Raw genomic sequence first — 13,558 nt, 5'->3', positions numbered from 1 at the left:
CTACAGCTAGAGGATTATGGTTCTCTTTCAACAGCTGCAGCAGAAGCATTTTACTGCTAAGAAGCTTCCAATGTCAGTGGTAAAGCACTGTAAACTTTGACCTGGTAGGATGGTGACGTATTAGGTGTTCTTGTAGGCCTTTCATCCGTTTTAAAGGACGAGCTGCATGCTTTCTGTGGTGTTATTTCTGTAGATGTTGGGGATATAGGAAGAGAAAAAAATGGCTTTTTGGCATGGTCGGAAGTGAGTTTTCAGAACTGGCTCAGATCGTATGGGTATTGGTCAGAGGTGATTCACTTGAAGCGTTATGTGGCGCTGCATCTGTTTAATGTGTTCTTATTTAGAACTATTGTTCTGGCGTTCATTTGTAGAGTCGTTTCTATATTGTGTTCCAGAGATGTGGAGAAAGACACCTGTTGCTGAGTAATTCACTTCCTGAGTGGTCGTGCCTTGGCTTGAAGAATGTAAACTTGGGAAATCTGGGGCTAGATTAGTTATCTTTTCTGCAGGGTGACTGGGAGCCTGAGCTTTAGAAAGTTACGTTTTCTTTAGTAGTGGTTGTCTTATCGTCTATACGTCATGTAAACATGATGAAGTCAGGATGGAAGAGGAATTGGATTATTTTACATTGTACCGTAACTTGCTCGATGGTATATGGTTTTTAAAGGGAAGAAAAGCTGTATGAAATCCATAGCAGCTGAGTTTCGGATAGGTTTGTAGGTTTGCCTTGGTAGGCAAACCCCCAGTTAGTATTTAAAAAAAAAAAAAAAAAAACACCTTTCGGCCCCTTTTTAGGGAAGAACAAGACTTTCTAAAGAAATAGGTGTTTTGTTGTGTTTTTAATTGAACCTTTTGTGGAGCACTGAACGTTTACACTGAATCCTTATCTAAGCATTAAGATAAGTGCTGGTAGTCGAATGTTTTCTACTGAGGTTGTTTAAGGTTTCGGGTGTCTGGTTCAGAACTATGTGCTGAAGCATTTATCTCTGATTCATCCTGTTCTACTCTGATCTTTTCAATGAAATCATGAACTGGAATCACATGTCTTTTATAAATTGAGCTTAATAATTTCATTCTGTTTCCTGAAACAACTTACCCTTTTCCCCTGAAAAGGCTATGTTTTATAGATTTGTCTAACAAACATTTCAGAAACTATTGTTCTTCAGGCTGTATTTCAGGTGGAGACCCCACTAACAGTTGAGGAACAGAAAAGATCCTGAAGTCTAGCTTGTGCAGACTTTTTTCCCTTTATTTGCCTTTCACTAAACATATAGCTATGTTCATTGGTTTCCTAGCCTGCTGAACCAGTATAATTATGATGCTGATGAGAGATTCTTCAGAATTCAAATCGTGTGCGCGTTCCTCCAGCTGTCTTGTAGGTAGCTCTTTTATATGCAGTTAAAATCCATCTGTACAAATATGTATTTCTCCAGGAAACTACAGAACTGTATATAGAACATAATTAAAAAAAGTGGAATAGTGTTTGTCCAGTTGATATTGCCTGTGCAACATACCTGTCTTCTAAGATTTACTTAAGAAATAGAAAAGAAGGGTTAAAATCATAAGCTAAGCCAGTTAATTTCAATTTCTGTAGAAACAGTGGAACAAATGATTAACATACTGGTCATGGACATTTAGAATATAGAACGCAAGGAGAAAGGAGTTGTCGAGAAAAATCACATCAGGCCAAAAGAATTAAGACATTATTAAGAATAAAAATTAATTAAGATTAAAAAGAGCTAAAAATCTTTTTCTTATGTTACTTTATTTTGTTAAAGATCCCTTCTTGAATGCAGAAACAGGAAAGGGTTTTTTTCCATTATTTTTTATGAACTGCTGAAAAAGCCTAGAATGGAAGCTTAAAGTTAGATGCTCTTGGGGAAGCTGGTCATTCAGGTGAGAAAACCAGAATGAGATTGATTGCTCTTTCCCGACAGTAAAGAACGGTCTTCCTGATCAGTGAGTATATCTGCATCTGAAAAATAATGTTTCATGGGCTTTTTTTTTTTTTTTTTTTTTACATAGTCCACTTTGAATTCCTAGGCATTTTGCCCATGTTTCTCAGAGTTTCTTTATTGAATGCTGCTGCTGTTTCAGCTGTAAACAGAATATGATATTCTGAAAGAGGTGTAGAAGACTGTTTTTAGAAATTTGCTGATTAATCCTTCAAGCCTAAAAGCTAACCTAAGAGTGCTCTGTGTAACTGTATTATTCTTCTGTTAATTATAGCCAAAATTAAGCCAGAAGAATAATTGTTAGGTTCTGAGCATTAGAAATACAATAAACTTATGTTAACGAATCTGCATAAAGTAGTTACACACGTTTCTTCAAATCTAAAGTGAGTTATACTAAAATAATGCCTTCTTTTCATGCGAAAAGTGTGTTATAGAAGTCTTAAAGTTACAATACTTTTGAGTCAAATATGAACTGAACAAATATCTACTGAAAGTAAATGGGATTGCATTGAAGTCAGGGAATAGCTTGGAAGTGCTTGGAATCGTACAGCTTACTATTGTTGTTACCCTGCATCTTTTTAAACATCTCACCTCTTACATCTCTGAACTGCAAAGGAGTGGCGGTTACTTTCGTTTAGCAAATAAATTCCATGTGTCAAGTTTTGAGATACACAATTTTTATCTCTGCATAGACACTCCAGTGAGGAGCCACCATATTTTTGCTCCGAGACAACGGGTGGTTTGATCAAGTTGCTAGCTTCACCTGTTTGGATGGTTGGCAGTCACCTGTAAGCAAGAAAACTTGAAGTGTTATATAGCGTGAAGAAGTTGAACAGAAATATGGTGGGAAGATAGAGGTCAATTCAAGCTGCTCTTTTTGATCTTGGATATTTTGAAAGAAGGGGGAAAAAAATCAACTGAATGCGTGACACATTTAGTATTACTGGCTTAAAAAGACTGCCAGACTCCTCCTTTCATTATTATTATTTTTTTTTAATTAACAACTCTAAAAGCCCTAAACTGTATTCGTTAGAGGTGTATCCAGCCTCATCGGTTATGTAACTGAATTCAGTATGGGTAAGAGTCGTAAGTGACATACGCTCTTCAGGTGTCATCCCAGGCTTGTGCTGGTTTTGGTTCCATTTGTGACTATCAGGGGAATGAAGTTGGTTTCTGTTCTTCAGAGTAGTACTTTCATTAATTAAATGCACCTCCAGAAGGAAAGAAAATCATAATGCCTTATCTTTCGTTTTATGGGTTTTTTTTTTGTTTTGTGTGGGTTTTTTTTTTCCCAGTATACTTGTGGTCAGTAGAAAATTGAATTTGACTTATTACTGACCAAGACAGTTCTCTCCCCTTCCTTTAAAGGCCTATTTCACATTCCATTGTAAGACCATGTAAATAAGGCGTGTGACTTTGAATGAAAAAGCTGAAATAAGAAAGCCTAATCAGCTAGCTTCACTATTAAATCAAAATATCGCTTGGGACTAAGCGGTGGCTTGTCGTGCATTGCTGCAGAACAGCCACTTGGTAACATTTCTTCGTTCTGTTTGCTTTTGTTTTATTTTTCCTTTTTAAGCAGGATCTTACACGTATGTGAGTAGCAGACAAGCTTTGAAAGCTAAGTTTATTTTACTTCCCTTAATTGGTCGAGCTTGAGACGTGTTGAATGGGCAGCATTGAGATGAGTTGCTTCTGGGCAGCATGTCCTCTTCACAGAGCCCTTCCAGTGGGCAACAAGCAATCTGTTGTGTACTTTCCTTCGTTCTTTCTTCCTTACTTCCCTTCATGTTGGATGGCTCGCTGTAAGGCCCAACCAGCACTCTATAACCTTTCCTTGGATACAGTTCATGTCCTTTCCTCACTTGCCATGCATGGTTAGTGCCTCCACACTGCAGCTGTTGAACTGCTTATACTTTATTGCATTTTCTGTGACTGGTTTAGCACCTTTGCTTGTACTGACACAATTGTGTGAGGCCAACCAAAGACAGAAAACTACTAACATGGCTAAAACAAGATAGATACCAGACTTCCTGATACAGGAGTTTCTGAAATGATTTTTTTGTAAATAGGTAAAATCAAGCTGAAGTAGGGTAAAGGCCAGACAAGGCCTGACAGGTCGTGAGGCTGGATACGGGTGGTGATTGTAATAAAACCAAAGGCCTGTATTTAATACAAAAGGCATTATTATTATTATTATTATTGTTGACAGTTGGTGGCCTTTCTGACCTTGACTGGCACGAGAAGTATGAATTTTTATTGTTTTGCTGTAGGAATCTATTTTTAAGGCACAGCTATCTGTAACTTTTACCTGGATTCTGGGGGGGGGGGGGGAGAAATAAATATTATTGTGCTTGCAAAATGTACAAGTGACCTATTGGAGTGGTAAATGTTAGGAATAAAAAAACGGGAATAGATCAGTGAAATAAATCAAACTGGATCACTTGGCAAAGTGAATGTGGGTAAACATAACATACAGTTAACTGAAAGGTCATCTCTAAGAACAATGATGGATGTGAGAATTTGGTTCGACAAAACAGTTCAAGAACTCTTAAAAATAATCTCTTAATGAACAGAGTGTTCAAACCTGTGGGAGATTATGGTATTTTTTCCAAATTACATGATCTTGGTTAAAATTTTTTCTCCATAAATGCATACTATTAAGTTCATTGACAGATGAGAACATCTCTGACAATTAAAATTTTAGGTAAAGCTTTTTTCCTTCTTGTGAGCCATGAGTTCTTATGAAGGCATTGCTAGAAGCTGATTTTTCAAGCAACTACCTGCATCTTAAGAGTAAATAAAATACAACTTTTGAATAGGTGAAGATTATTGTGTAAGCTCACTTCATTGTCATGACAAAGACCTTTCTTACTCTGATTTTTTTTTTTTTTTTTTTTAACTGTAGGGTGAGTTGTCAGAAGCAGAAACTGTCTTTTTCTTCTGAGTGAACTCATGTTTCAGAGAAAACAGCAGTTTCCTGCTGTTCTAAAGTAGACCGTCCTTTGGCAAGGAAAAGCTTTGTCACGAGGCATGTGCAGCTGCATCTTTTTCTTGTGTTTGGGAAGCGGAAAGGATACAGTATAGTCTAAAGCGGGAGTAGCACTGATTAAAAGTACGTGACCCCACAGCTGATGATCCTACTCATTCACTAAGCATCTTAAACTAGTAAGATGACTTTGAATCTTCAGGCTACACATATGGTAAATAAAATGGTTCAGAGCTGTTCTCTTTGCCTGATGCCAATGGGTTTGGCAGTTGTCCATGCCACTGAGTGCTTTTGCTCCCCATATAGAGTAGTCACAGTCTGGTTTGCCTTTTGAATGATCTTTGACCTGTGCAGACTCGAGAGCCGCTGTCTGAGAGAGTGCTAGTTGTTGTGAGTCAAAACCATGCCATGCCAAAAGACTTTTGGCTGTTTCAGAGATAGTGCTACTGGCTGAATCAGTCCTGTAGTTTACTACTGTAACCATCGCCTTGCTCAAATATAAAGAATGAATGCCTAATCAGAGTACAGCAATGAAGGTATCACCTACCTGTCTTGACGCGGGCAGATTTTGTTTCTCGCGAGAGTGCTGTGGACTTTGGGCATACGTGTGCATTTATTTTTTTAATTTTCATATATTCAAAAGTTTGAGGTCTTGAACATGTTTTCTGTTTTATCAATCCTGTGGAATATAAAATGTGTTGCTGTTGCCTTTGTTTCTGCAACCTGGTAATGTGGGGAACTGTTTTGACTAGTGGCTGTGTATCCATGCCTGCAAACACTGTACTCCATTGCTTATTGTTGCATGAGTAGCAGTCTAAAAATAATAATGCTGAGCTTCTGAATAATGCTTCTTCCCTGAAGTTCCTTACTGAAGATTTGCAGTTTGTTGCAGCAAAGTAGATTATTGTTCCTGGACCTTCTTAGCGTTTATTTTATTTTTTAAGGCTGTTAGTCAAACTCAGAACGTCACTTTTCTCTCCCCGCCCGCCATTAATAGTAACCTTCTTTGAAACAAAGATTGATTGTGCCTTGTGAATAGTGTCTAAACGTTTAGTTATGCGTATCTCAAGACAGGTTGCGCTGGAGAAAATTTGAATGTTTGCGATCTGCAGTTGATATCTGTCTGAAAGCTCTTCTGATCAATACATTTGAGATAGTTTCCACAGAATGGTAAACTCTCTCAATCCTCCTGAATTTCTCTCACTTAGTATGAATGTATGTACGTTTGGGTATTTAAAATTGAATGTTTGATGTGTTGTAACTTCATGCTCTGCCTTACCTTTTGGTACTTCTTTGCATATTTGTATCGTAGTGTACTTTTGTACTATATTTTTCCCTGATTAAATGATGGGCTATGGTAAAATGAGAGAGTTTTATTATAATAAGGTTTGCATGTGGTAAGGGGTCCAGGGCTGAAATGAACTTTCCCTTTTGGACAAGCGTTTTAGTTTATGAACCCGATATAAATGCTGTCTTTTTTTCTTTTTTCTTTCCCCATTTGACAGTGGATACCCTATTTTCAAGAAAACTAAATGGAAAGTACAGGCTTGAACGCCTTGTTCCAACTGCGGTCTATCAACATATGAAGATGCACAAACGAATTTTAGGACACTTATCTTCTGTATACTGTGTAACTTTTGATCGGACTGGCAGGCGAATATTTACTGTAAGTACAAAAATCTTTTTCTGTAGAATTATTATTTGCATATAGCTTGCATGTAATTTAAAATTGTTACCAAAAACTAGCTGTGCTGATGTTGTGCCTCAAGATCAGGTAAATGTCTTACTACTGTTGCTCTCGTGTTCACTTTTTTTAAGGAGCGTATAACATGTCCTAATGCTAAATGAGATGCTGATTTCTCCTCCATGTAGTTCAGTAAGAAAGCTCAGGTTATTTTCAGTGGAAAGAAAAGACCTGCTCTAGATTGTTTTCACTCCTGGAAGTTATCCTGTAGTGAAACACAGGCAAAAGAATAGACCATCACCACAGGATTTGATTAAGAATTCAGGGAGGACAATCAATTTGCAATTGCAGATTAATTTGACTATTTTTCTATACATTTGTTAAATTAAAATCTGACTAATAAGATTAACGATCTGAGGACGCACTTAGATTTTTGTATAGCTTATTGACGGAAACTAGAAAGTTGAAAACTAGTATGGTAATAAATGCTGGTTCATGATGAGTTGTCTTTGAGATTCCTGGAATTGGTTTTTGGACTAATGTTCATTGTTTTAAAAAAAAACAAAAAAACAAAAAAACAAAAACAAGTACTAAGTAATACTGGAAGGATGCCCAGAATCAGTACTGAGATTGCAAGTTTCCCAAAGAGTGAGAATTACGATGTAAACAAGTAGATGGTCAGTGTAATTTGGATTCCTTGGTAAGTGGTCACTTTCAGTTAAGCCAGAGATCATAAATACACAGCTAATGTGAATTTGGGACACTTTGGCTGCATTGGTTGCCTTCCCACAAATACTGTATGCGATTGATAACTTTGTGGATTCAGGAGCTTGATTGTGTCTTTTCTAACTTCATGGCAGATCTCTGATGTAAGTGGAAATACAGCTCATTTCTCCTCCTTTTGCACTGCAGCCCTGGCTTTTAGAATTCTCATAAGGTGGTTGTAAATACAATTCTCCCTTTTCTCCCCCCCACATGTATTTTACTTTATTGTATGGAGGGATGTGTGGCTGCAGGGTTGGGGCACTCACAGTATTCTGAAAAACTTTGGTTTATTTGTTCATTTGTTAATTCACGCATACCAGCGATTTTTTTCATATTTCTTTGCCTTTCATTAACAAGCTGACTCCGTCAGTAGTGATGGATATTAAATTCTTGCCATCTTCCCTAATTCATGCATGACCCACCTGTCAGGAAAAGGAACTTCCTCTGTTTTATGGGTTTATTTCAATTATGACATGGCAGAATAGATTAGGAATTTTAGGTGTGCAAGTATAGAAATCTGCTGTGCTGCTGCTCTTCATCTCTAAATGAAAACTTCTGTTGGTGCTTCCTAGATAAAGTGCTTAAAACTCCTTGATAAGATCTGTTGACTCTTAATTTTCCTAATATCTTCCAGTGTTCCTAAAATCTATCCTTTTTGAGGGATTTACTCAACTTCCTCCAAGGGCGTCTGTGACAAAGAGTAGAGTTGTGCATTCGCTAGCTTCTTGCAGCCTGTCGTAAAAGTGGTTAAAGGCAATTCCTTTGACTGTTACAGTGATTTCTTTCCAATCGAAAAGCAAGAGACCCTTATGTAAAAGCAGGGGGAATTGCTTCTGCACCCCTGGGACTTTTCTGGTCATCCTTCGTCAGATTAACTAGTGTCCTGGTGTGATAGCTCGAAAAAGGTCCGAGGTTCAAATCATGATACCTTCAATCCAGTGTTAAATAATATGTCTGTAGAAATTAATGGTGGCTGGTGGTTTTTTATTTGGGGGAATGGGCCAGAACTTCTTGCCTAAGAATTCTTGGGTAAATTCAGGTGTGTGATGGGTAGTTTTTTGTTTTTTTTGTTTTTTTTTTTTTGGTAGACTTTTAAAGTGATTGCTGCCAAATGGAAAACCAAGGTGTTTTATTCAACATTGCAATAAAAGGCAAGTTGCTTTTACTGGCATGATGTAGTCAGTCAGATAAACAGTGATGAACTGCCTTACTGTATTGCATCTAAATAAGTAAATAATAAGCCAATTCTTTTCAGTCTTGACCAAGCAGGAAAAACAGGAATTTGTAGTTCAAAAGAAGGTGGACTTCTTTTTATTCCAGACGTGTCTGTAACCAGAATATAAACCAGAATGTAACCAGAATATATGTAAAAACATATATCAATAGGGGACCATTCCTGCTCTGCATTTTTACTCTAAAATTTCTGGCATTTAGCATGGCATTAGCTAGATAAAGTAAATTCGTTTAGACTTATAATTGGTTGTAGAAAATGCATCAGAGCTGTTTTCTTTCCTTCCTAATGTCTGAAGGATTGAAAGTGTGTAAATTCAAGTTCTCTGTTATGGTCTGTTTCAAATTAAAAGAAAAAAGTGATTTCAGCACATTTTTGATTCATACTGGTTTGAGAGATGTTATCTTCACTAGGAAGAAGAGGATGCTCTTAGTTTGCCTAGAGGCAGTGAGAACAGGACATTGCACAGGTTTTCTACTAGCTAATAGGTCATGTGAAGACTGTTTCTATTTACATTCTTTTACAGACTTCCCTAGAGGTGTGGGTTTTTTTTGTTTTTTTTAAAGTTAACCTCTCAGCTGTTTTTTCTGAATGCACAAAAATATTCCCAGTTTACAAGCTTTATTGTCTTAGTAACTTAGATTTTTAAATTAATTGCATTTAAGACATCCTTTTTACTTGTAAAGACGCAACCAAAAGGCTTATCAGCCATTAGTGAAGAAAATTTAAGTTCTTCTGTCTGTTTTGAATCCCTTGAAAAACATGAAGAACAGAACCCGTGCTGGGTGCTAGGAAAAAGCATTGTCCTCTCGGGTTTGTGCAGAGCACCCACTATTTTGCCATTCTTCTTTGCAGTCAGAAAGTTATCTTCTTTTTTCCCACCTCCATCTTCCTGTCATCTTTGAGATATGCTTTCTAGGGAATAATAAACAGTAGTATGAAATAGTCTTTATAAGGTTCCAAGCAAAGATTAATTTGTGCATATCTTGGCAGTTTCACCTCTGCCCACAAGTCTGAGTAATGGTAGGAAAGCGAACCAGTTCTACTCCATATCTTGGTAATGCTGTCATCAGTTCTCTTTTGGCGCTAAATTTGTTCTAGAATTCACTTTTGACAAATGCTTTTAATACGCACATAATTCTTAGCAGTCGTAGACATAACCTTGGAAACATAAGCTGTGGTGTAAGCCGATGTCCTTGTTGGCAGAACCGCAACTGTATTTTAGAGTTGTGAGCTGTCCCATTTAGTTCAGACTCCCATGGCCTTTTTGGACCCTGATATTGTTACCTTGCCATGATGTTACCTAATTTACAATTTTACTTTTGTCTTTTTCCTTGCCTTCTTGATGAGACTTGCTAACGGCTTTTTAAGTTTTCTCTGCAATAGAGAGGTAAAACACATACTTCTATAGCTACTCTGTAGCCAACTTGTAGTGAGCTGGCGGCTTTTGTGTTGATCTGTGTTTAGTTTACTGTTACTAAACAGACCTCAGGTCTGCCCAGGGGGCATTAGGTTACAGAGCTATTTTTGTTTTTCTTGCTGGCTGTTTTACATCTTCAAGTTATCTATGTGCAGATGATGAGTAATAAGTTGATTTATCTGTGAGTTCCTGTTGTCCATGTATAGTTAAGTGACGAAAAATCTGTTCACTATCCGTCAATCATATTCTGCAAGCAGCTCTTTAGGGGTCCCATAGTGCAGGGTTTGGTTTATCGGGCGTCTTTTATTTTCTGCTTTGAATGTTATATCTGTTCATCCAGTAAAACAGCTGCAGGCCATAAGCCTGCTAGAATATCAATAGCTTATTCAGAATATTGACCCTTAAAACATGCTTTTGCAATTCTCACATTGTATGTAATATGTAGAGTCTAGTATGCAGCGTACTATTTTACTTACACTGCTCCAAGAAAAACAAGGCTAGTGGTTTGGGACTGCAAGCCTGTGATGTAAGCAATTAATATTAATGCTTTGTTTCTGTTTTCATGCATGTACTGCTTGGCATAAGAAGCTCATGCACACGAGTGATTCCTTCCCTCCCTGCTGTCTCCCCCACCCATGTGTTTTGGGGGTTCTGATTTCCTGATTCCCCCCTTCTACTTTCAAATCCCTCTTGAGGAGTGAGGATATTCTTTGTCACCATCTGTTTTTCACCACACCTTTTGTCTCCTCTGAAGTTTTTAAAATTTTGCTGGCAACTACACTTTCAAGAAGAATATCCAAGCTTCTTCATACTCCATTCTACTGTTACCATTATGTGAGAGTTCGAGTGAGTTGATATTATATTTCAGAACATCAGTACATAGATTAGGCAGTATTTTTGCCAAATTTTAGCTAGCCTGTTCAGATCCAAGGAGCTGGCAGAATTTGTAATAAAAATCAGTGGAAAGGCTATCTCTCAGTATTTGTGTGTTGACTCCTAGTATCACTTGGAAATTTTTTAATAATTAATGCTTGAGAAGGACGACACAAATTTTCGAAGAAGCTTTAAAAAACTTGACGATACTGGTTTATTGACAGCTCTTACCTTTGTGGGGGAGCCTGGCAGGGAGAATTACCGTTTTAAGCACGTGGTTGGAATTGATGTAGCGTTTGAAACTTTCTGAAGTTCTGAGTTTGAAACTTATATAAAAGTTTTGGAAAACAATGCCCTCGTAGTAAGTGCTCTGCCATACTTGAGTTATAGAGCTGCTTGCATCTAGTGTAATGGCAAAGGGATGATTTGATTAGTGTGCAGTTTTAGCTGTGGGGTACGTTTCTTCACTGGAACCTATTACAGCTCTTCTTTATGAAAGTAGAAGGTAAATTTAGACTAAAGTTAAAATTAATAGAGTAATTTTCCATTAGGACAGTTTTATCAAGGACGTCGGGGTTTTTTTGGCACTCGAGAATGTTTTCATTCGGAAGGCTTGGCTTTCTAAGAGTTAGGGCCTTCTAAATTGCTGAGTTTTAAGCAAGAGTTGAAACACAAAGTCTTAAAGTGTACGCTGTGTATGCATCCAGGCAGGATTGGAGGTATTTGTCCCTTAACTTTGTTTCTGGGGTTGCTCTCTGCCTCAGCTACAGAACTTTAAGAGGAGGTTTGAGCCCATGAATGTAGAAAGGGGTTGTTTTGCTCTCTAGAGCAGCCTTCCACTCCTTTCAGAGCAGAGAGGGAGAAGCATTTGTTCTGAATGATTGTTTAGGCCAACGTTTTTCTAAGATAAAACCTGGTGAGATGAATGCAGATGAACTGAGAAATTCCCCCCTCCCCCCCCCCAAATTCATTGCTTAAAAACACCATTAAATGTGCAAGCTTTTCCTGAAAACCTTGGTAGACATATTTATATCTATCTTTTACACACTCAAATATTTTTGAATACAGGTTTACGTCATTCAAGGACACAGAGGGAAGGATTTCATTCTTTTTCTTCTAGTCCCAGGCTGCCTCTCCACCCAAGATTGGAAGAAGAGAGTACTTTCCTGACTTTTGAGGGTTTTTCACCTGCTTAGCTTTTAAACTTCAAATGGACTAATGTAAACAAATACAGTATTTCTTTGTGTCTGGCTTTTTGCTTTTGATTTTAGTTCTTAATTTTCTAGCTGGAAAGCTGATCTGGAAAGCATGGTACTGTATTATAAACATTGATCTGAATGTGAAATTTGTTACTGAGTCCATTGTGAAGACTTAACAACTTACATATTTTTCTGTCAGTTGAAAGTGTAGGAGCGTCGCAATCTTCATGAAAATTCCATGTTGACTTGGAGCATGGGGAGGCTTCCAAAATGTGAGCTAGTGCGTGAAATGCACAAGATATCAGCTAATCTTCAGTAACTGCATGAGCGTCTCAAAATTCTGAGGAGTACCCGACAAGCTGTAAACTTACTTTGCAGCTTACCTGATGACAAGTATACGCATGCAGTACCAGTAGCTGCTGAGTATCCGGGTTGATGCTTTTCACTGATAAGTGTTGCATATATAAGAGACTTACAGCCATAATAATGGTCTACTCTGTACCCTGGTGAGGATGGGGAGTTGGTAATATGTTCAGTTAGGTCACTTTAAGGCTTTAGACACTGCTGTAAATCACGTGAACTAGGTTATCTCTGGAATACCACAGAAATGACTGCTCCTTTGCTGTCATGATCTTCACTGTTAAAACATCTGAAGAGAGAGGTTGAGTCATCAAAGTCAAGCAGCGAGCTTCCTCCCTGCATGTTTATTGCGCTCTAATGAGTAAATAAAAGACTAATCACAAATGCAAAGACCAGAAACTTATGCAGGTACTAAACAAGTGGTGGTAGAGAGAGCACAGGAAAAGAGGAAGCATGCGTTGGTGCTGACATACTATGCAAAGAGAAGAATTATCCTCTCAGGAACACAGGAAGCTAAACTTCTTCCTGTTCTCTGAAAAATAGGATAACTCTTGTTCCCAACCTGAATCTGTGTGATTTGAGAAGAGAAGCACAAGTGGGGGATTCCTTTTTGATGGAGGGTGAGTACTGGGAGTCGGGAGCAATGGTTCTGAAGCCACTGAGACTTTTGTTTGTGATAGAAGGGAAATAGCTGTAAAAGCAACGCTATGTGGGACTGCTACTAACCTAGTAGTTTGCAGAAGGCCAACAGAGGGGAAAGTGGAATATTCAGGTCTCTGATATCCTCCATAAAGAGAGTGTCAGTGCAAGGAGTGGGTTTGTTAATGAGGCTTTGGGGTGTTTGTCCTGTGGAGGTGCCAGAGGTATGCAGGGGAGAAGACGCCTTTTGTTCTGGATGCTGAGGGATATGTAAAGGAGAATATGAGGCAAATCTAAGGCAAAAGCAATAGAGAGGCCAACCTATTGAGAAGATCTTTAAATTAGGGGGGGGGGGGAAAGGGAGGGAGATTACCAGGCCTGATGAAGCGGGGAAATGGTGGTTGAGCTTTGTAAGCAAAAGGTGCAGGGTGGTGCAAACAAAG

General features: G+C 38.1%; 1 protein-coding gene across 5 annotated transcripts in view; it reads left to right on the top strand.

Annotated features, from left to right (window-relative positions):
- The window catches only part of PHIP (pleckstrin homology domain interacting protein), a 114,965-nt gene that overhangs the window by 13,961 nt on the left and 87,446 nt on the right, over positions 1–13,558 (top strand). For all 5 annotated transcript variants that reach the window (XM_068937597.1, XM_068937595.1, XM_068937594.1 and 2 more), the window contains one exon: positions 6,450–6,610. In XM_068937597.1, the coding sequence (XP_068793698.1) occupies positions 6,450–6,610 (161 nt within the window). The remainder of the gene's footprint in view (positions 1–6,449; positions 6,611–13,558) is intronic.

Source organism: Struthio camelus, chromosome 3 (genome assembly GCF_040807025.1).
Source record: "Struthio camelus isolate bStrCam1 chromosome 3, bStrCam1.hap1, whole genome shotgun sequence".
NCBI lineage: Eukaryota > Metazoa > Chordata > Aves > Struthioniformes > Struthionidae > Struthio > Struthio camelus.
The sequence above is the reverse complement of the archived record's forward strand: the minus strand, read 5'-3'. Positions and strand labels throughout refer to the sequence as shown.